The 24,466-nt window shown below is 41.8% G+C and overlaps 1 protein-coding gene across 7 annotated transcripts in view; it reads right to left on the minus strand.

The window, feature by feature from the left end:
• NCOA7 (nuclear receptor coactivator 7) overlaps positions 1 to 24,466 on the minus strand; it is a 159,304-nt gene that overhangs the window by 125,526 nt on the left and 9,312 nt on the right. For all 7 annotated transcript variants that reach the window (XR_004284970.1, XM_032339627.1, XM_032339622.1 and 4 more), the window contains exon 2: positions 108 to 220. Coding sequence is in view for 6 of the 7 variants with exons in the window: in XM_032339627.1 (XP_032195518.1) it covers positions 108 to 160 (53 nt within the window). In the remaining variant the exon portion in view is untranslated. The remainder of the gene's footprint in view (positions 1 to 107; positions 221 to 24,466) is intronic.

Consider the following 24,466-nt stretch of genomic DNA (forward strand, 5'->3'; position numbering starts at 1 on the left):
TTTCTTTACAAACGCTCACCAAACACAGACTGCCAACTTACACTTGAGGACAAAGTCCCTCCTCAAACATTTAAATATTGATGGTAATTTTGCAAAGCAACGCTTACCGCGCAAAATAACTTTGTTTCCGTTCCTTCTTCTCTTCCTTGGTATCCATCATACACAATCACAACGCGAAGTATTTGGAGAAGTCCTTCTTTTTTATCAGTGAGTCATAACCCTGTAATAAAAAAAACAACAAAGTGACTGTAAATTATGAACTTTATAATAGCCGAGATGAAGAATAAAGCAGAGTGGAACTACATGGCCTGCCACAAACGGAAGATAAATTTGAACCTGTAAACGAGGTCACATAAGTAATACACGAAATGCAAATGTTCACAGTGTGGGGGGGATTAAAACCTACCATCTAGTTTAGTGATAAACTAAAAGGTAGCTGCAAAAGAAAACTGAAGTATTTTCCTCACAATTAACAATTACTTCAAAATGTGCTAAAAAATGAAAATCACTGATTTTTGAATATTTTAGGCTACCTACGCAGAAGAGCTAAGTTTTTTAAAAAATTTATGAACTCATAATCACTTTATAGGTAATTGATCATGTATAGGTCTCATACATAATTATGAAAAATGGATCACTTAGGTGTTTTACAAGAATGTTCTTTCTTTAAATTATTTTCCGGAACATGCCAGTGACTACATCCCACATGAGCAAATGAGGAAATGAAAGTACGAAGCCTCCGGAAACTCTTCTTCAAAATGGCTTTATGCTTGTCTCTCTGCCTCTCCCTCTCCCCACACTGCTACCCTCACCTAGGCTTCCCAGGAGCACCTTAAACCTGTAATAAAAGGTTGTCTCCAGATCAACCTTCCTTAAATACCACTTTCATCATGCCACAGCCCTGCTCAAAAATTTCCAATGTTGGGGCGCCTGGGTGGCTCAGTGGGTTGGGCCACTGCCTTCGGCTCAGGTCATGATCTCAGGGTTCTGGGATCAAGTCCCACGTCGGGCTCTCTGCTCAGCAGGGAGCCTGCTTCCTCCTCTCTCTCTCTCTCTCTCTGCCTACTTGTGATCTCTCTCTCTCTGTCAAATAAATAAATAAAAAATAAAAAAAATCTTTAAAAAAAAGAATTTCCAATGTCTACTTTCTACCTGATTCACTAACCTAAATTTTTTGCAAAGCATTAACCTTCCCTAAAATCTATCCTCTCATTCTGAGGAGTATCAAAGTAAAAGCAAAGAACGTTCATCAATCAAAACTATTTCGGGACACCTGGGTGGCTCAGTTGGTTAAGCAGCTGCCTTTGGCTCGGGTCATGATCCCAGCATCCTGGGATCGAGTCCCACATCGGGATCCTTGCTCTGCAGGGAGCCTGCTTCTCCCTCTGACTCTGCCTTCCACTCTGTCTGCCTGTGCTCGCTCTCGCTCGCTCTCTCTCTGACAAATAAATAAATAAAATTTAAAAAAAAACTATTTGCTAATTCAATTCAATGAATTATTCTTTTTTTAAAGACTTTAAAGCAATTGCTATACCCAGTGTGGGGCTCAAGTCCCCAACCCCAAGGTCAAGAGCCACATGCTCTACTAAGCCAGCCAACTGCCCCTTCGAAGAACAATTTAATTCACAATACACATTCCATGGAAGGTACTGTGTGACCAGTATCAGAGGCCAAAGATAAATAAGCCATGATATTTGCCCTAACAGAGTTTACTGCCTTACAAGGGAGATGCTTAGGGTTTCATCAGAGCATGGGATACTGACCACTATGGAGGAGACACGGGTGCCAGGAGCATCCAAAGCAAGCACTCTCAGCCTCATGCACGGCCCACCCCCTTGACTCCCCGTGCACACCAAGATTGCAAGGATGAGTATGGATCTCCTACTAAGGGTACGGGGAAGCAGGTCTAGCATGAACAACACAAGAAGAACAGTACTTCTCTGCTGCTCCAGGATTAAATGTGAAGCAGGGCAATGGTGGGGGTGGGGATGAAGACATAGTCAGGATTAGGGGCATGGCCGGCCGTTTATGTCCCACTAAAGAGCTTGATCTTAATCCTAGCTATGCATTATGTGCCACATGCCCCTTCACGGCTCCTACCTCAGACATCACTAACTAAGCAAAAGTGCCTCACTTGCTACATATGTTACTGCATTGATCAACAGATCAGATCAATTTTCTCATCTCTGATATACATGGAAGGAAATCACCAAAGTGTTTTACACGGAGGACTGTGATACACCCACACTAAGGATGGACTTGAGAGGGTTGAGTGAGCGTGAAATCTGTTAGGAAGAAACTTCAGTAAAACCAGTTCAGAGAGGAGGGTCTACATTTAGGCAGCAGTAGCCAACACAGAAAGAGGGGGGATGCACTCAAGAAATACTTAGGAGGCCAATGAGTCAAGGTCTGGTGACTCATTCAGTGTGGACAACATCAGAAAGGCAAGATGAAGAATGCCCTCCAAGCTTCTGCCACAGGGCTGGGTAGACAGTGACACCACAGACAGAAGAACACCATCAACATGAAGGGGCAAACCGAGTGTGGGTCAGGGCGTAGAAACAGATAAAAGAACAGGTTTTAGACACATTGCCTTCAAGGTGCCCATGGGATAGTCAGCCAGAGACACTCATCAGATATTTGATTGCATTTAAAGCACAAGAGCGTGGTGAGGGCTAGGGCAAAAAGTTTAGAAATTATCAGTATATGGTTGTGGTTACGTCAGAAAAAAAAAAAAAGAAAGAAAGAAAAGAAAAGCAAACAAGCAAGAAAGCAAAAATACAGTAACACCCTGCAAACATGACAGCTATGCACAAAGCCCTCCATGGAAACAAAGGATCACAGTCTGAACTGACGGTTTGACCTCCAAGTCCCTGATGTGCCTGATGTGTCTTTCTCAAAGACTTTATCACACAATAGGGAAAATAAGATGTGTGCAAAACACTAAAATGTGAGATGGTAACTCAGAGTTGTCCAAAGACAAATAGAGAAGACACAAAGTTCACTTTGGATCAAGGTGATGACGTAAGTCTTTAAGGGCAGTGAGAATTTCAATAGGTAAAAAGAAGAGAGAGAAAATTCCAGAAAGATGGATCAGCTGGGTGTAGGTACAGACAGAAAAAGAACAAAACACGTTCAGACAAGAAGGACAGACTGGCTACCAGGTAAGAGAAGCAAACCAATCATAATGCCTGCCTATATAGAAGTTATTTACTTCAACATATTAGCCACATGTTATCTCTTTTAATCCTTATAACCAAACTATAAGTTCAGTATCCTTATTTCCACTAAATGGAGGTTGAGAGATCCTAATTTCCCTAGTTCCACAGCACCAGCTGTGGTGGAGAAATGATTTAAATCCAGTTTGGTGCATGCTTCGATGCCTTTCAATAACCTTTGGAGTCAGAAATATTTGGAAATGAGTGAGAAAAAGCAGTCTAGAATCAACAGCACCCAATGCCTCAGCAAAGTCTGCAGGTCAGAGCAAATGTAGCTGCGTGTCGGGGGAAGGTGCCACTGAGCCCTCCCACAGGACGGCACCAGGAGAGGGGTAGGGGTAGAAGCCAAGCCTCAAGGAACGAGCATTCATTCAAGAAGCTAGGTGATGTTACTGGGTATTTACCCTAAAGATACAAATGTAGTGATCCGAAGGGGCATGTGCACCCGAATGTTTATAGCAGCAATGTCCACAATAGCCAAACTATGGAAAGAACCTAGATGTCCATCAGCAGATGACTGGATAAAGAAGAAGATGTGGTATATATACACAATGGAATACTATGCAGCTATTAAAAGAAATGAAATTTTGCCATTTGCAATGATGGGAATCGAACTAGAGGGTATTATGCTGAGTGAAATAAGTCAGAGAAAAACAATCATCATATGATCTCCCTGATATGAGGAATCTGAGAGGTAGGGCGGAGGGTTGTGGGGGGTAGGGAAGGAAAAAATGAAACAGGATAGGATCAGGAGGGAGACAACCATAAGAGAGACACTTCATCTCATGAAACAAACTAAGGGTTGCTGGGGTGGGAGGCAGGGAGAGGGTGGTGGGTTATGGACAGTGGGGAGGGTTATGTGCTATGGGGAGTGTTGTGCAGTGTGTAAACCTGATGATTCACAGACCTGTACCCCTGGGACAAATAATACATTATATGTTAATTAAAAGCAGCAGCAGCTGGGTGATGAAAGAAAGAAGGAAAGACAGTGGTGTCCAGCTCTCCCAAGCCCAGTCTCACACTGTGGCCGGAACCCAGTGGGGTCCCTTGAACATCACCCTCCCCCGCACTGACTCCACACCATAATCCTTACTCTTTCTTCAAGCTTCAGGTGATTTGACTACACTCCTCCATTTGACCAGATCTAGCACAAGGCCCCGTTCAGCTCTAACGCCTTCCCTGACCACTGGGAAGCTCCCCCTCGGGAGCTTATTTCAACGTGAAGCACTTAGTCATTCGCTGCGTGACCATGCTGCTTCTCTTAGCCCCCTCGGCCACAAACAAAAGTGCCTTCAGGTCAAACAAAACCCACCATGTTTCACCATTTCCTTTTATATCCCTAAATACCTAACACAGAACTAGGCCGTAAACCTACATAAAAGCTAAGGGAGGAATTAATCCAGGTTGGGGAGAGGTCAATTATAAGGCAGACTGATATAAATCCAAGAAACCCGCCCCCCCCACCAACAATTAAGAATTACTTGGAGGCAAATAAATAAATAAATAAATAACATGGGGGCAAGGGATATAGATGCAAACGGGTCTCTCTCCAACTCCAGAAAAGAGGAGAATCCCTGCTCTGGGCCAGGTGGCTTATTTTAAAGTTCCTCTCCTGCATGCCACCATATGTGATGTTCCCTGTTTATTAGATTTCTCCTCATGAATAAAAATAAGTCATAACAATCTAATTGGAAAATTTTTAAATTGCAAGCTGAGCCAGAAACTAATATTTGGTTCTAGTGGAAAAATATTGACAAGAAGCAGCACAAGAGAGAAAGATTAAATGATCCAAGAATGGACATCTGGTGCCGCTGCGTCTGTTTAGAATTTGGATACTTTTTTTTTTTTTAAGTATTCTCTTTGATAAACAAAAAATATACTTATCTTTGATTTCTTTTAAATGTCTGGGGATTTTTGTATTCCTTAAACAAGACATATGCAGCCCTTTCAGGTCCAGACGCACCAACAGATTAACGGGGAAGAGAGCAGCAAAGGATGCTATAAAAATGATTTGCACGGAGCACCGTAGAGAAGCCTTCATGCTTCACTGAAAAACCAGAGCTCCTTAAATCAATCTCTAATGGGAACTACATTTTCCATTATAAGTGGCCATAATGGGCTTCTTAAAAGCCCTTCTTTCATTTAATGTTGACTTTTCTTCACATCAATAAACTCTAGGCTCATCCAAACACTGAATGACAAGTCTCCTGCATTTATGGCACATAACAGACCAAAAAGAATTTCGTGAGGTAAGCACAAGATGAATCTTCTATCTAAATAGTTCTTTTTGTGATCTGAAATCAGGATGGTCAATTTCAACCCCAAATCCTTTCATTATGCAAATAAAAAGGGCACCTACAAAATCCTTACCTTGTAAGCGCTGTGTTGAAGACAAAATATTTGCTGTTATTACCTGCAAAGTATTCCCTGTTTGAGACCATGGCGCCACTCAAAAAGAATTTAAGCACTGAGCGACAGGAGACTCCTGGAGTACATCAAACCAGCGTGGACCCGTGTAGCCCAGGGTGGCTTTCTGGCTCCGAATCTAACACCCTGTCGTTCCTTGCATGTTCAGGTACAACCAGTCTGAACTAGAAAAACACCAGTGTACCTATGATGTCCATCAGCTGTTTTCCCCACAACATGTTTCCTATTATACACATGAAATAATGACGAAAACATGCTTTGAGGCTTGGTCACACTATGTTTGGCCCCTCAGGGGACAGACCAAACTGTACCTTTCTATGCCTAGCCTGTTTTCGCAAGAACAAGTGATTTGTGTCATTGGTAGAAGTTTTCGACTCAGGAAACAAAGACTGTGTGGCTTTTATAATTTCATCAGTAAAAGACAGAGGAGGAAAAGAAAAGAATACTTCTACTTCTACAGAAATAGAAGAGATGTTCAGTGTTTCTCAAAGCCCCAGTCGTCTAAACAAAGGAAGGATATTTAAATTTCATCATTAACCAAGGTCTGAATTTGAATACTTTCTTTAACAAGAAATCTGGGAAGACAGACATAGCAACAGATAGGAAAGACTGCCACAAACATGTAAGCGGAGCAACCAGGGGATAATGCCCCCAAGTAGACAAATGTGTGTCACAAAACCAAAACAACAGAAAACAGAAGGTAGAACAGAACCAAGAGCTAAAAAGTTACGTCTGAATCAAGGTGATGATCAAGGACAGGCCAATGGTCTCGGCTACTTGGGAAAATGGGGCAAAGCCAGTGGATAGCAACATGAACGGAGAACTCATCAGCTCTTGTGGCACTCTTCTTCACTTAAGGAACTGGAATTAGCTGAAAACAGTTAAACCAAAGTGAGATTGATTTAAGACAAGTATAAAGAGGGGCGCTTGGCTGGCTGTCCGTAGAGCATGCAACTCTCAATCTTGGGGTCCAAGCTCAAGCCCCACATTGGGCACAGAGTTCACTTAAAAAGAAAAAAAGAAGAGAGATTTCATCAAAGCTCCTAGGTATTTTAAGATTTTATTTATTTGAGAGAGATAGAGAGAGCATGGGAGAGAGGATGAGAAAGAGAGAGCACACAAGCAGTAGGGAGAGGTAAAGGGAGAAGTGGACTTCCAGAGCAGGGAGCCTGATGCAGGACTTGATTCTAGGACCCTGGATCATGACCTGAGCCAAAGGCAGATGCCTAACTGACTTAGCATCCAGATACCCAAAGCTCCTAGATACTTTAAATTAAGACCCATCTCTAGGCTAGACAGATCATTTTATATGTTTCATCTAAGAAGAGAATGTGCAAATGAGATTTCTAAAAAGTCATTAGTAGGGTCAGGAATTATCGAAGATGTGGAAAGTGCCAGCAGCATGACAATGGACAAATACATTTTAATTTTCAAAAGTTAGAAAGAGATTGTGTAAGTCACACACTGCAGATCACACAGATTCCCAGCAAAACTTTAGAAATGATCACAACAGGCAGGTTGGCCAGGACTTGAAGAAGATGCAGTGAAACCTGGGGTGGAGATTGTTTACAGAAAAGTAACCATTCAGTGGAACAATAACAAACAGGCAGACCCCTTCTTAAAGGGGTCTTATCTTATCTTGGACCAAGTACTCTGCTGGAGATAAAAGATGAACACCAGCATTCACAGGGCAAGAAACTCAGGTGGAACAGGCAAGTTAAACCCATCAGCTGGTACAGCAGGTGGCAAGTACCCGGACACTGCAGAGCACAGAGGAAAGCAACTAACTGCTAAGAAGGGAAGGAGAGTCAAGGAACCTCCGCAGACGAAGCCAGGGCTGGGCTATGAAGGAGCAGAGCTGGGCTATGAAGGAGGAGCAAGGAAGCCCTAGTGAGCCTGGGCTCACTAGGCAGACGGAGGCAGGGTAAGCCAGGTCGGGGACTGTGCGGTCCCAGAGAATCCTGAGTGGTCTGGGGTGGCTGGAGTGCAGGGCTGGTGGAGGGGAGGAAGTTCAGGGAATGGTGGCTTACTAAATTACATTGACCTAATTTCCCTCTTGGACATAGCTATTATTCTCATACATTAAGGAAATGGAAGTAAAATACAATGTAACTGTACTTAAAGGCATTTGGTAAGTTTCTCTTGATCTGCTTGTGGATAAGATGGAGAAATGTGGGCTGGCCATGGGTGGATGCTTCGATGATTACGTGGATAAAGAAAAGCACTGAACCCCTGTACCAAGAGGTTTGAGCTGATCAACTGACTGACCTAACCCAGCGCCCGGAGCTGACCTCCATCTTCAGCCTGGAGGGAGGACGATAATAGCTTAATGCAGTATTTGTTCATCAGTAAATTTACCACCAACTTGAATGGCAACAGGGACCTCCTTACTAGACTTCTGGAAGAGGGATCAGTAACATCCCGGATAACAGCATTTGGATTCAGACAGATGTCAGCTGTCTGTAGGAAGGTGGAATTCACCCCATATGAACCTGAGGTTGTACATCTGGGTGAGGAGCTAAGGAATGAGAGAGCCGGCTCAGCAGTAGCACAGCGAGTATGACCTGCCCTCTTACGTGACGGTAAACTCCATGTACCCAGTAGTGACATTCCACCGACCTGCCTTCCAAAAACGGAGGCAAACAAAAACACAAAAAAACCCTCTTAATCAACCCAGAATAAAGAAGAATATGTGTGTGCCACTCTTCTTGAGGATTAGAATATATCACGATGACTGCATTTCACTCTACTCTTCCACTATAGGAGAACTAGAAGGCAAGTGGAGCAACCAGGGTGGTTAAGTGACATGAAACTAAGCTGTAAGACTAAGAGTCAAAGGAGCTGGTCAGGGTTCGCCTACAAAGAGTTGGAGTGAATTGACATCTATATTCAAATGTCTGAAAGATCCTACCTGGTCATGGATTTAGGCTTGTACCAGTACACCTCTGAGGGGGAATACCTGGGACCAGGCATTAGATTGTAGGGAGAGGGGGTTTTGGTTCAACATAAGGAAGAACTGGTTTACAGACAGACGCAAACAGCCACCTCAGGATAGGGCGGCTTCTTGATCTCCAAAAGTGACTGAGCTATAGATCCACAGTTCTCAACCTTATCAAAATCAACACCCCTCCTCTAAATAAATAGGTATTTCACAATATGCCCATTATGATATTGAAATGAAGTTCATAGCTAATACAACCTACTTATACACCAAATTTTACGAAAGCAATACAATGCCCCAAAGGAAAGTCATTTATAACAGCTATTTCAATAAGCAAATTCTTGGGCACTCGATCACTGAAAGACATAATGAAATACTCAGACGCTTACACCTGTTTCTATAGGGCAAGTTTAGCTATAGGAGAGGTGGAATCAGAAACGATTTCATTACAAATGAGAAGTATAAGCGAGCGAAAAAGCTGAGGTGAGGGGTGCCTGGGTGGCTCAGTCATTAAGTGTCTGCCTTCAACTTGGGTCACAATCCCTGGGTTCTGGGATCAAGCCCTGCATTGGGCTCGTTGCTCAGTGGGAAACCTGCTTCTCCCTCTCCCACTCCCCCTGCTTGTGTTCCTTCTCACGATGTGTATCTCTCTGTTAAATAAATAAATAAATTCTTAAAAACCAAAAACCCGAGATGAGGGGGAATAGGGAAAGTGGGTAATGGGGGGGTTGGGGTACAGAGAACATTAGAATAAGAACTAGTGCTATGAAGAAGAACTGGGTATTTCTAAACATGGTAACTTAAAGCTATTCTCTTTTCTTGAGAATGTCCCAATAAACAGTCACATGGGTCCTACAGAAGATATAAAACACCTGAGTGTAAGGGACAAATTCCCTGTTGCCTAGAACTGCCCTGCTCATTACAGAGCATTTGACACGACACTTCTGCCTCCCCCTCAACTAAATGCCAGTAGTGCCCCGCCCCCTCCAATAACCGTGGGAAACAAACTGCATCCCGGTCAGGGGAAGAAGGGGTGCTGCGGGGCGGGGGGGTGGGGGGGTGGGGTGGGGTGGATACTAAACTCATGGAGAGCTACTATTACAGAGGAAAGTGAAGGTCTGTAGGGAAACGAATACTTAAATTTTTAAATTAAAAATGTTTAATTTCAAAAATTACTTCCTAGCTGAGATTTTAGAAACTCCGCACGAGAAGTTCTCTGTTTCCACGATGCTCGTGCTTCATCTGACCTCTCTGACCCACTCTATCAGGGCACTGCAGCACCACTGAACAGGACGGGTCTGGTTAACATCCAGACTCCGGAGTCTCTGAAGTACGTAACTTTGGACAATTTACTCAGTTTTTCTGGTCCTCGACGTCCTTATCTGCAAAGGTCTATTACAAGAGACTAAATGTGTCCCAAAGGTGTCTATTAGAGTCTAGTGCTCCATGGAACAGAAAAGTCTATCCAGCGAGCCCAAATGTTCAAATATTCACAAACACCACCAGAAGAGCTAGATTCAAATTTGTCCCAAACAGAACAATCGTATAGGAAACTAACTGAAGCTAGGCAGTTCCAGCCACTATAAAGATGACACCAACTGCAAAAGTTAAACATTTACTGAACATTAACCACAGGCAGCAAGGTTTTTTGTTCAATGCAGTTACACTGTTTAATCTTTAGGAGTATATGAGAGTTAATGTTCTTAATCCTTTCCAGATAAAGAATCTGAAGTTCAGAAAGGTTAAAGAACTTAATCAAGGTCAAACAGCCACAGAGTGAGAGCCAGAATAATGAGGTTTACCTGATTCCAAAGGCAAACCCACCAGTAATAGCCTCTAATGCTAGGCTAGATCTCTACACAGACTTTTTGCTTTAGCTGCCTGGTTCTTCCTGCACTTACCCACCAGTAAAAAGAACAAGAGTGTGAACACCCAGCTTTCTGGCCAGTTGTCTTTTAGGATGTAAATCCTGAGCTGTGTTCACGCTAGTCACTACTATTCGTTAATAAAAGCACTGCAGTGAACATGTCTATGCGTTCAATAAATATTTACTACACCGAATTAGACTTAAAGAGCTAACTGGAAAGCACACTCCCTTAATTCACTAAACTAAATGGATTACCTCTTAAGTCTTAAGGACAGAAGTAATGACATAACTTTGAATAGGAAATATTTCTTAGCAGTTGATCTTTCATTTGGTTCTGTTATGAAATGTAATCTTCTGCCGATCCGATTATTTTTCCACTGAAAGTTAGTAAAGACGGAGAATCAGAAAGTGGAATTTAGTAAAGACAGAGAATCAGAAAGTAGAAGTTATTCTTTTTTAAAATAACATTTCTAGGTGCCTCCTTAGCACAGCAGGTAGCACGTCAGTCTCATATAACAACATTTCTTTACTGATTTTTTAAAAGATTTTATTTATTAATTTGACAGAGAGTGAGAACAGGAACACAAGCACGGGAAGGGGGAGAGGGAGAAGCAGGCTCCTCCACCCCACCCCAGCAGTAAGCCCAATGCAGGGCTTGATCCCAGGACCCTGGTTATCATGACGTAAGTTGAAAGTAGATGCTTAACAGAACCACCCAAACGCCCCTCTTTATTTAAGTTACAAGAGTCCTTTTTTCCTAGGGACTGAAATCATCGTCCTTTCTAAAACTAAAAACCATGATTCTATAAAAATTCTATGAGAGGCTTTTAATGTACTTCATGCATTCTCTCATCAATATTCATAGGAGTTCCATTTTGCACAGTTTCTACCAGTGCATGAAGACAGATTAGAGAAAAATATGCAGAAAGTCATATAGAAAGTTACTAGAGGCAATGAAAACAGAACAGAGTCTACTCTGCCAAACCCATTTCTTACACACAGAGAAAACTTCCTCTTTCTCACCATCAATCACTATTTATTGGGCATCTGCTACATGCATTTGATTGTCTTTCTCAAGAGTGGGGGAAAATCTGCTGCCTGCATCATCCACAGAAGTGGTTTCTGGGGACATCCCTACTGCTCTAGCACTGCCAGATCCCCCAGATGATCTCAAAGACGAATCTAAATGTGGTAGACACCACAGAGCATCAAGAAAGGAACAGGTGACATGGGAACAAAAGTTCATCCTTAATTACTCTTGGACTTCCTTTCAATATTATCAGACCCATTGCTAAAATCCTTGGAACTTGGGCCTTTCGGGGGGTTTTTGGTTTTGTTTTTTGTTTTTTTCCAGACCTCTTCTGGACTTGGCCCCAAAGGAATAAGCTCCACACTCTTGTGGTGTCTATCTACTGGTACAGAACCAAAGTTCGTTCCCCAAGGCCTTGCAGAGAATAGTTGCCAATTTGAATCACTGTGCCAGCTCCCGGGGTTCATGGCAAATGCTGTCACTACTGTAGGGGCTGTGGTCTTCCATGCCCCAGCTCCTTTGATTTTAGGACAGAAATCACTGTGAGCTGTGGTTACTACTACTCATTTATTGCTGTTATTATTAGCAATTACGTGGAAGGTGCCTATTTGCTAGATCTGAAGTAGAGGGAACTGATGCAAACAAAACCAGTAAAATTTAATAGATAAAAGATGTCATAAGTGGAATGCCTTTACAAAGAACATACAGTTTATGGGCTTCAAACACTAGTTTTTGACAATTCGATTTGAGCATCTTTTGAACTATCAAGAGACATACAAGTTCACTCTACCAGGTAAACTATTTCACTACAGAAAGGGTGACACACTTCTTCATTCTCTTACGGATAGTATCTGCAGTTGAATGCATTTTCAAAATACACCAGCATATGCACATACTTGTAAAAATGCAAACTAAAAAACAATTGAATTATTACTCTTCTTAATGTACTTTCAGTATATTTATTTCCTTGGAGATTAAGGAGGCAATAAATAATTTATATTTACTTCAAAACAGTGCTTTGTCACATATATATATGCAATCTCTTCAATTCAGTAAGCATTTACCAAAAACTTCTTTTATTCCTGTACGGCTGTACCATTTATCTAAAACTTATGAATACAAAAAAGGACTCAACAGACACTAAGAACTTTGATTTTTTTTTTTAAGATTTTATCTATTCACTTGACAAAGAGATCACAAGTAGGCAGAGACCAGGCAGAGAGAGAGGCTGAGCAGAGAGCCTGATGCGCTCGATCCCAGGATCCTGAGATCATGACCCGAGCCGAAGGCAGAGACCTAATCCACTGAGCCACCCAGGCGCCCAAAACTTTGATTTTTTTGATGAGACAAAATTAACATAAATAAAACAATCAGACAAAAATAAGTATGATAAAAATTAATGACTAGTAAACTGTGTTTACGCACAGAGAAGCATTAGTGGAAAGAAAAGGGCCAGGTCACATGCACCAGTGTTCTTAGGAAAGGTGCCTGAAGTAGGACCACATTGAAAACCACCATTCATGGTTCTATTTCAACGGTGTTACAAGAATAACAATCATATCTGTAAACCAGAAACAGTTTTACCCTTAATGAAAATGTTCCCCATCAGAGCATGCTCAAGAGGACGGTGAGTCTACCGGCTTCCGCCGCTGACGTCTCAAAGACGACGGAGAGGGTCACGTAGTGCTTTGGTCAGTACAATCGAAAATACGCTGAATACACAAGTATGGTTTCAGGAAGAAGGCATAATGAAAAGTGTCTAAGGGGCAGGAAATCTCCCCAACATGAAATTAAATCAGTTTTGTGAAGTACCATGACCTCTACTTGGAAGAAAAAAAAAAATGTATGTGGCTTCAACTATAATTTTCCAAGAGACTGGGTTAAGAAACCAAGTCTGTGGCTTAATACATTTTCTTCTGAAGGTTTATTAAGTTGCTTCACATAAAAGTTCTTGTAGAATTCACAAGGAAAACTGCCCTCTAGCAGACTGGACTGTTGTTCTCAATGATCCACCTGCTCCCTGGGAGAAAAATATACATCCACACTCTCCGCTATGCCACCTTGTGGTGCTCTGCACGACTATGCACACGGTGCATCTCCACCCACCTGGCCATGTGGCTTGTTTTGACCAACAGACTGAGAGCTAACAGTGTACCTAATTAGTGTACCTAATTCAACTTGAGGCTCTAACAGGCTTGGCAAAGGTCTGCTCTCCTTCTGAAGGAAATGCTCCAGGTACCAATTTTCCCTTCTTCAGCCCCTTCAAGATGTGTGGAACAGAGCTGCACTCCTACCTTACTTTGGAGGCCAGCTCACCCCTGCCAAACCCAACCGAGAGCAGCCAAGCCACAGTCAGTCTGCCGATTTATGAACGTGAAATAATTAATTGTGGTTCTAAGCCACTAAGATTTGGAAGCTGTTATGCAGCGTTATCACAACAAAAAACCCAAAACATCCTTAGAAATATCATGATCCGCAAATTACTTTGTGGATTTTTACCAGGAAGACCAAAGCCACATAGTTAGTACATACTACTGTCTAGAAGAAGAACTCTACCAAGGCTTGGAATACCAAAGCCCAGAGACAGAAGCAGCCAATTAACACAAAGAGCCAGGAAAGCTTCCCCTCCTTGCAGTTGTCATTCACCAATGAGTGTGGCTATTGAAGTCAAGCTGTAAGAAGACATCATCTGACACCAAGGGTAACTTCTGCACATCTTGGTATATACACCTATAGACTTTGATATTACTTTTTGTTATGAGGTGAACTGTGTTACCCTGCCCCCCAAAACGTTTAAGTTGTAGCCACAGTACCACATAACATGACCTTATTTGGAAAAGGGGTACCTGCAGATAAAATTAGTTAAGATGAAGTCATACTGGAGTATGGTGGGCCTCTAATCCAGTAAGACTGGTGTCCTTGTTAAGAAGACGGCCATAAAGTGGCACCTGGGTGGCTCAGTGGGTTAAAGCCTCTGCCTTCGGCTCAGGTCATGATCCCAGGGTCCTGGGATCGAGCCCCGCATCGGGCTCTCTGCTCAGCAGGGAGCTTGCTTCCTCCTCTCTCTCTCTGCCTGCTTCTCTGCCTACTTGTGATCTCTGTCAAATAAATAAATAAAATCTTTAAAAAAAAAAAAAAAAAAAAGATGGCCATATGAAGCCAGAGATACACAGGGAGAACACCAGGGGACAAAAGAACCAGAGATTAGGGTGATGCAGTTGCAAGCCAAGGATGTCAAGGACAGCCAGCAAATCTCCAGAAGCCAGAAGAGGCAAGGGAGGATTTCTCTGAAGTTTCACTGAGGTCATGTCTCCACCAACACCTGGATTTTAGACTGTCTCCAGAATCACAACACAATGAATCTCTCTTGTTTTCAGCTACCCAGTTTGGGCTGCATTGTCAGGGCAGCCCTAAGAAACAAACTCACTTATTTTAAATTGTATACACTAGCCCTGTTCCAAAAGAATACTGCATGAAAAATGCTACTTTCCCACCAGAGCTATTCTGCCACTTCCTCTTGTAACTTAAAGAAATGTGAGCAAGTAATTGAGAACACTGGTAAAATTTTTTGAGTATTAGACTAAAGGCCCCCCCAGTTAATTAACATTTGTACCTAGGAGATAACTTAAGCACAGCTTATTTGAATAGGGGGACAAAGAACTGACCTGATTATCAAGGAAAACACTTAACATAAAAAGGGTTTTGAAATATCCTGAGAATGCTGCATCCCCACGTTTTATGCTGCTTTTATCATTCTTGGGCGATTTCAGTATAACCACCTCATGCTGCCAGGTTTCCTGTGCTTACTTAGGCATATCTTAGTTAGAGCTTGTAATATTATAGCTAACATATCTTATACAATTTTGGTTTTGTTGTTGTTAAAGATTTTATTTACTTATTTATTCATGAGGGATAGGGGGCAGGGAAAGGGAGAAGCAGACTCCCTGCAGAGCAGGGAAGAGGGGGATCAGGACCAGAGCCGAAGGCAGATGCCTAACCAACTGAGCCACCCAGGTCCCCATCTTGTAAGGTTTTCTAACTGATTGCTCATGATGCCCCATGCTAATCATGGTGTTCTCTGCAATTGAGCTCTTTAGTTTTTAGGCTTTAAGAATGAAAATCTATTGGGACGCCTGGGTGGCTCAGTTGGTTAAGCAGCTGCCTTCGGCTCAGGTCATGATCCCAGCGTCCTGGGATCGAGTCCCGCATCGGGCTCCTTGCTCCGCAGGGAGCCTGCTTCTCCCTCTGACTCTGCCTTCCACTCTGTCTGCCTGTGCTCGCTCTCACTCGCTCTCTCTCTGACAAATAAATAAGTAAAAAATCTTTAAAAAAAAAAAAAGGATGAAAATCTATTATCAAAACTTCAGGTAAATATTTATAAGACTCAGAGGACCAAATGAGGTAACATTCTGATTTTGAAAAGAAAGTAAGGAGAAGCTTGGACAAAGGAAAGATGGAACAGAAAACTCATAAATCATGTCTTAAGAACACTGTCAACCCAACAGCACCCAATCTTCCTGTGTCCCATGTGCATATATGTGACTAACACTGCTAGAAAACTGAAAGCCACAGAGTAATTAATATAAAACACAGTCCTATCAGCTTACTTTAAGAACTAAGCCATAAAGCAGCAAATGTTTAATTTGTGGTACAAAGAGTTAAGTGACAAAATAACTAAAATTAGGAGTAGAATAGATGTCCTGGGAAGTGTTCATGGAATTAAGCATCAACATTATGCAGAATGTTGGGTTTAAAGGAAGAAATGAGCAAGGAAATGTCAGATAAAGGGGGCAGTCAAAAAGCAAGTGTGTGAAAGGGGTACTGGGGCACCAAGTCCATTCAGGTGGGCAGTGGGAGATAGGGAGGAGTGCCTGCAATGTGGAGACGATACACAACCTTAGCTGCATTTTCTTGCTTAAGCTTCCTGAGAAAGCCACCACCACCAGAATGTCATCAATCATTTTATTTGGTCTACTTATTCTTGAAGAACTAGCCTTGGGGCTAATCTATACCCAAAACAAGCAAGCGACATGCAAGAAAATATGAAGCAGATGGCACGTGGGTGAAAATGTTGGGGAAGTGAAATATTAGTAGCTTTGAAAGGAGGAAGAGAAAGTAAAATATGTCAAAATGAATATGCATTTGGTAAAGAAAAGTTGAGAATATAAGAATCCTAGGACACCTTAATTTTAGTAGTTTCTAACAAGTATCATTATAATATATATGGATAATATAAATGTGAAAAATAGAAATTGCCTATGATCCCATCAGTGGGGAAAAAGCTCTACTATTTTGTCACTTTCCTGTCTTTTCTTCCACGCAGGTGCATTTTAAAATCAAATTAGGATCCTTTTGTGCACACGTTTTGGTAAACTATATACTATCACTTAAAAAATGACTCCACTGTTTGATCTGTCTCAAATTCTCCAACTATCACCCTTGATTATAATTACTGCAGTTGCTTACTCTGTGACAAGACTTTACATATATTAATCCATCTAATTCTCAATACCATGTGGGAGGTACATGATATTCTCTTCATTTTATAGATGAGAAAATCAAGGAAAAATTAACTTGCCTAAGTTCACATAGCTGGTAAATGGTGGGAGAGGGTTCCAAGCCAGACAACTCGCTCCTGTATCCCTCCTCATAACCCCTGACCATTCCACATGCCCCCTCCCCGCAACCCCCCAGACACTATGCTGATTGCTGAAATTGGTGTCTGCTGAAATTGAGCCTCATTCCTGATTCACTTAGGATGTACTCTTAGAACCACTAGTGCCAAAAAATTTAACTAGCTGAACTGTTCTCAATCTAAAGTATACCAACAGACCCTCTCACCATTCATGAGAAAGGACTATGACCCAACCTCAACTTTGCCAGCACCGTTATGGACTTTTAAAATCTAATTTCAACCTGCATTTCTTTGGGGCAATGAAGTTGAATATGTTTTCCTGTCTTGGCTACTTGCAGTTACTGTTTTCTGAATTTGCTCTTCCTGCTATAGACTATGTCCCCCACCCCCAAATTCATACATTGGAAACCTAATGCCCAGGTAATAGTATTAGGTGGGGCCCTTGGGATATGATTAGGTCATGGGGTCAGACCAGCCCCCTCATCAGCAGGATCAGTGCCCTCATAAAACAGGTCCTGGAAAGACCCCTAGCTCCCTCCACCGTGTAAGAATACGAGGAGATGTCAGCAGTCCACAAGCTGGGAGAGAGAGGTCTTGCCACATGTGGCTCGACCATGTTGACACCCTGATCTCCAACGTCCAAGTCTCCAGAACTGTAAGCAATAAATGTTGCCATGTATAAGCCTTCCAGCCTATGGTATTTTGTTACAGCAGCCTGAATGGACTAAAACAATTCCTTACTAGAATACTCTTTAAAGAGTTAAGGTGTTTTAAATTGAAACTACTTTGCAAAGTGTTACGATTTGAGATATCAGAGAGCTGCTCACAAACTGTTTCAGTGGGACCCAAAAGAGAGGCAGTATGTTGAGGGAATCACCAGGACCTCGGCAGGAGGGCTCAGTTTTAACTCCCACAACTGAGCAGGCCCTCCCAACATACTAATGGCACAAAACTGCTTTAATATCATCATATAGCAAGGACTGTTCTTATCCAACGGCTAGAATACTCTTTACTACCCCTCAGGAAACCCTAGGATCAACATGCCTGAGGAAACAAATCAGTAAATCTGATGTTCGCTTAGTGAGGTCAAATTTCAGCAGGAAAATGAAAGATCTTGAAGGATCTCATACCTACAAAGTCATCTCGTGCATTTTTCCTACTCTACAAGGCATACCTGATTAATGACCAGAATCATCCACCAGTCAAGATTCCACATGAACAGTGCTGAACAAACACTATTATAGTCCTACTCTCTAAATCCTCTGTTAATCAGTCAACAGCAAACAACCTCCTGCCAGGCACACTGCAATAAAACTGAGCATACAGGACACCCTGATTACTTGGCTTGGAATTAAAAATACCTCATTCGCATGTATAGGAGTCACTTCTTAGGATAGACCATTCTCTCCAGATGGTTCATGTCATCTGTCAGGGTCAATGTTTAATGGCACCCTATTTGGAAGTTTTTGCCACTCTGTGTACCAACTGCAGAGGGAAACCCGAGGGCAGAGGCATCAAAGACACTCTCCGAGATGAGGGCCATAATAAATACGAACGTTATTTCGAATGAGTGTTAACACGACATTTGAGAGAGAATTAGAGAAGGCAGGATGCTAGAGAAAATGATGCAGGCATGTATTCAACTGGGGGACTGGGGGAAAGAGTAGAACAGGGATGAATGGTCAAATAAAAGCTTCAACCTGGGTGTTCTGGTTTTTTTTTTTTTTTTAATCAATCTTAGCATGTTATCCAAAATCAGAGCTAATTTCTACTAGAAAAGCAATCTTGTTGTTTATGAGAAATGCCTATTCCCAGTTTGGAAACTGATTTGGGGCACTAAATTACACGGGATAGTCTCCGTGAGTTTATGGAGTCTCAACTAAAAATGGCCCCTAGAGAAGACACCAGACCTGGGTGTGGCTCGCTAAGGAAAACGGGAGCACAAAGAGTTCCAAGCAGAGGGAACAGCATGGAGAAGGAAAATCGTATGCTATGCATGTTCCAGAAGTGACAAGCAGTTTTGTATGACAGCAGAGATTCACAGAGATACACAAGGACGTGCAGGCAAAATGGTGTGCGGTATGTGATGGGACCGTGAACTTTTATCAGATTTTTATCAAGGGTCCATAATTTGGGGCAGGGGTAATGGGGCAGTGAAGAAAAATGCGGGTCAAGGGCATGACAGGGAGGTACAGGGGGCAACAGATGAATTCCTCAGAGCCCCAGAGACCGCTAAGAGATCTCTCCAGCAGACTCCTTCCCATGTAGGATGGTCCTCAGAGGAAAGCTGAGAAGGCAGGCTGGCTGCAAAGTGGAGAGCTGAGATGTGGCAGAAAGTAAAATGCAGGCAACAGTCCAGAGCATCTGAGGAACCAAACAAGGGCAGTGGGAATGGGGAGAAGGGACTTCGAGAAATAGTAGGGAGATGTAACAAACCGGCCGAATATTCCTATTTGCTTGTGTATACATCAAATGTCACCGGAGGATTCCCACTTAAGAGACAGCACTGGTCACCAGTGGATAGTGGAAGCACGTAACTGGGGCAAGAGGACGAGAGAGTCCTTTTATTATATACCCATTTGCACCTTCTGAATCACGTGAAGGTCTTAAGTGCCACAAAAATAAATTTTGAAAAAGACATAGAGGTTATTGAAATGAAATGCTTCTGTGTAAAAATCTGCCCACATCTCTCTTCGAAGGATGCTAAGGTTTCACATTCCCTTTTGAATTCAGATTACTTTTCCCCAAAGTCTCCTGTACCACACCCATGAGTGAACCTTAAGAAGCGCCAATCTCTCTTTTGATCTGGGTGATTCTGTTATCAAACAGCACTTGGCATCATATAAATGTAAATACCTGGTTACATTCAGCCAACTTAACAGGTAGCTGTCAAAATACCAGAATGAAGAAATTTTAGTCAATTAACTAAACTATTAACAATTAACTAACAACTATTTTATGGTAAATAAATGAGACACAAAGAAGAATCTATTAATCTGATTCATTAAAACAGAGATGAATCAAATAAATTACTGATACGAAAGAGGTCAGATTTGAGGTTTGGTGTGGTGAGTGTTAAGCAAGTTTAGGCTAACGCCCGGGGCTAAAAATGACTTTAATTAAGTTATATGGAATGAATCTCCTGTTCGGCCTAACAAGCCACATAAGATAGATTCCAGAAATAACTGACTTAAACTTAATGATTTGAGCAATTTTTAAATTGGTGGTAAGTGGATATAATTTAATATTACAAAATAAATGGAATTTAATTTTGCAAAACTATGGGACATTGTTTTCCATTCAGCTATCTAAGTTCAAACACACGTGAGTGGAACTTAGTTTTGTGAAACTAAAGAACACTGTTTTCCATGTGGATATATAACCTCAAATATACTAAACTTCAACATTTATTCAAAACACATTGAATGGAATTGATTAAACTTGCTAATCAAAAACATGTGTCTAGAGATCAATTCTGCAAATGTTTTCATTTGGTTTTATGTATTATGTTTTGCCTTGTTTCACAAAGGATATGAGTCAGCTTTAAATAATAAATTCAATATAGTGGAAAAATAAAATTAGATAAAAATCAGAATAAAGAAAAACAAAGTAGAACAGAAGCTCAGTATCAAAGGTAAGTTAGAACATCAGTATTAGGTCATAGGTTTTCATAGGGTTATTAAAATCTAGTTGCAAATTTGATTCTGCATTTGCTAGTTGCCAAATCAGAAAGGGAAATATCATCAATTAGCTGATGCTAGATTTGCACTGTGAAAAAAAGGCACACCACATTTGTGCAGGGAAAGTAAAGCTTTTCTTTGTCTTCTATCGCTAAACGGAACTTGCCTGGGTCTTCACACAAGAGCTGCAAAAGGAACAATGATCTTGGTAACCACATCTTTTAAGTAACCTAACAGCAGGTTCCTTGTGACGCCTATTAGTAGAACCCTCCACATGGGCAAAACTGGGTGTGGGGTGGGGTTACAAAAGATGCAAAACAAGGTCACCAATGTACTCATTTGAAAATTTCGCTAGACTCCCAGTCTAACATCTAGAACTGGAATGGAATGGGTGGAGCTTATGGCCTTTATTCCGCCAACCTTCTAGAACCATCATTTCTCTCCATTAAGATTCAGATCAAATTTATGAGCTGACAACTGATATTCTCTGGCATGTGCAGAAATAAAGGCATTCTACGCCACTGTTCAGAAGAGATTAGTAGACAACAACTATTCTTCAACCACCACCTCTCCATATTTGAAATTCGAGGTCATACATATTTTCCTTTCCATACTTTCTCTGCAATTATAACAATTCTGGTTTCAACATATGTAAACTGAGTGGATCCCACCAGATGTAAAGAACAACAACAAAAGTTATGGACTGGTATTTAAAAAAAAAAAAAGGACAGTAAATAACATTTAGCAAAGAAGGGATAGAGGTTTTGGCAACAAACCTTAGGAAAGATACAGAAAGAGAGGAGAGACTATACCTGGTCTTAGAATTGCATTCCAGTGGCACATATGGAGACAGGGTGTTGGGGGCTCACCCAACAGGGCCCTGAGAGTGAGTCATCCAATCACAGAGGCATTGCGCATTTGGATGAAGGACACACACAGAAAAATTCCTCTCCCATTCTGAGATTAAAAACTAGCTCTTACTTGACTAGTTTCAAGGCCAAGAGTGTCAGCACAGCCTAAGTACTCAACTTCTATTTGTCAAATGAACAAATAAGTGTTTATTATCTGCAACAAAGTAGAAAGAGTTTACTGTAACCACAGGGGAGGGCTCTTTTGAGATATTAAAGAACAAGTAAAACAATGTGAATTAACTGCTCAATATTTTTTTTTTAAGATTTTATTTATTTGACACAGAAAGACACAGAGAGGGAACACAAGCAGAGGGAGTGGGAGAGGGAGAAGCAGGCTTCCCGCTGAACAGGAAGCTTAATGTGGGCCTCGATCCCAGGACCCTGAAACCATGACCTGAGCCAAAGGCAGACGCCCAACGACTCAGCCACCCAGGCGCCCACTGCTCAATATTCTTGATCACAAATTTAAGATGTATAAAATGTAACTCTCTTTATTTGGGGGAGGACTTTTGCTGCATTTTAATAAACTGTAATGTTTTCCATATATTCCCTCCCACTGTTGGTTCCCCCAATCTTACCACCTTTTACATAAAAGTGTGATTTCCTCACCATGTACGAAAGGCCTAAGTACGATGGAGAAACAATAATAATAAACTATGGCTTGCTGTCCTTTTATGAAAATAATTCTTTGGGGTAATATGTAGTGAGGATAGTGGCAAGGTATTAAAATGACAAAAAAGGGACACCTGGCTGGCTCAGCCTATGGAGAATGCAACACTTGATCTTGGCGGGTGTGAATTCATGCCCCATGTGGGGTGTAGAGATTACTTAAAAATAAATTCTTAAAAACCAGTAATGATAAAATGACCAAAAAAGTAAAGAAAAAAGGGAAGAGAATAAAAAGACTGGACCACTCCCAGATAATTGCGTTACACAAAGTTACTGGAAAAAGGTTAATACTGATTCATAAAGCTTACATAACAGGGAAATAAAAACAAAATCAAAACAGGAAATCTCACAGTGCAAAAATAAAGCAAATGAAATATGATGCAGTGATCCTTTAAAAGCAAAAAGACACTGAATCTTCCTAAACCCTGATTTCCAAATTATGAAATGTGGAAGGCAGCTATGTTCACCACTATACTACCAACGCATGCAAACTGTCAAATTTGGAAATTGATATGCTTATACACTAAAGAACGCCTGCAGAGTTGAAAATATGTATCTATACCATACATTCTAAATCATTTAGGAACCACGGACACCCCTAATGCTTTACTTTTACTTTTACCTGTAATAAAATACATTATAAACAGATCATCTACAACTCAAGTCTAAACAGAATTAATATGTCACTTAGTAACCAAAACACTGTTACCTCTGGAATAACACAATTTTCTTGTAAACATGAATTGTATTTTTGAAATTGTGTTTGAGAGTTTAATAGAAATATGTTTGATTACCAGACTAGAAAATCTGCAAGCTGAGACATGAAATGCACTTCTATTAGGGGGTGAGGAGCATTACTTCATTTAATAACACAATTTTTTTTTTTAAAAAGCATGTGGTTCTAAGAATGCCAAAATTCATATTTAAATGTAAAGACAATCTGACCCTTTCCAAAAACGGGCAATTTTTAAAAATCCAGTTAAACTTCAAGAGCCGCAGGACAAATACAGTGTAATCCTAAACTGTCTTTAGATGAAGCCTGGAACACAGTTCATTCAACAAATAACTAATGAGCACCCAGCATGCATCAGACGCAGAGGATTACAGAACTGAACAAGATTCTGTCCTCCTGGAGATGACATTAGCTCATTTTCCAAAGCTCTAAACCTTAATACATTAATATAAAATTGGAGTTCACAACGATCTACTTTCCAAAACTCTTAATCTTCTTGCTTAATATAAAATAGAATTTTTAAAAAAAGAAAGAAAGCGCGTGAAGAGATAATCTTGCCAAAGCCCTGACGTATGAACTTCACACCTGGGGGAAAAGAAAGAATTCATAAACCAGTTTCTCAAAAAAACGAACCGTAACACCTAGCTGGACGCTAGGCTGTGCCCAAGGCTGCCTCTGCTGGCCGCCTGGGTGCATCCTTCCAGCAGATTCTCAACTCCCGACACCTGTATCCAACTTGCCACTCTAAAAACACATCCCTTTACGGAAAGCAGGAGGTTCCCGAGTAGGCATCACCAGAATACCCCAGCCTCACGTAGCTCCGGAAAAATCTTAACTTCTCGAAGGGCCTTCCCTAACTGGTACCAAACGTTGCCTGTAAGGGACTGAGCGATCACCAACTGGATACAGCACACAGCGGGTTCCGAAATGAACAAAAATCCCCGGCTACTTCTACGCGCTGCTAAAATAACGCTTTGCGTGGCTACACGTTTAGCTAAAACAGGAAGAAAGCATCTGCTCATTCAGTCGAAACATTACGGTGACATATTTTTACCTGAGCTGCTGAAAATCCAACGGTACTCCTCCCTCCCCCCCGCCCCGCCCCGGCCCCCAAATAAGCCACTAGCCCTCCCGTCCTCCCCACCCCCGCCCGCCGCACGCAGCCCACCGGGCCGGGAGAGAGCTGGGCGGGCGGGGAAAGGGTCAAGCTCTCCTTCGCCACCACTCGGCCTTCCGAGCTCCAGGAGAGGTTGTCAGGTTCACCGGGTCTGCGCCCAGCGCCATTAGCACACCTTCGAGCGCTCTCCCGAGCCTGGGCGGGAGGCAAGTTTGGCGGGTCCTGGCCCCGGGGCCCC

Source organism: Mustela erminea, chromosome 4 (assembly GCF_009829155.1).
Source record: "Mustela erminea isolate mMusErm1 chromosome 4, mMusErm1.Pri, whole genome shotgun sequence".
Taxonomy (NCBI): domain Eukaryota; kingdom Metazoa; phylum Chordata; class Mammalia; order Carnivora; family Mustelidae; genus Mustela; species Mustela erminea.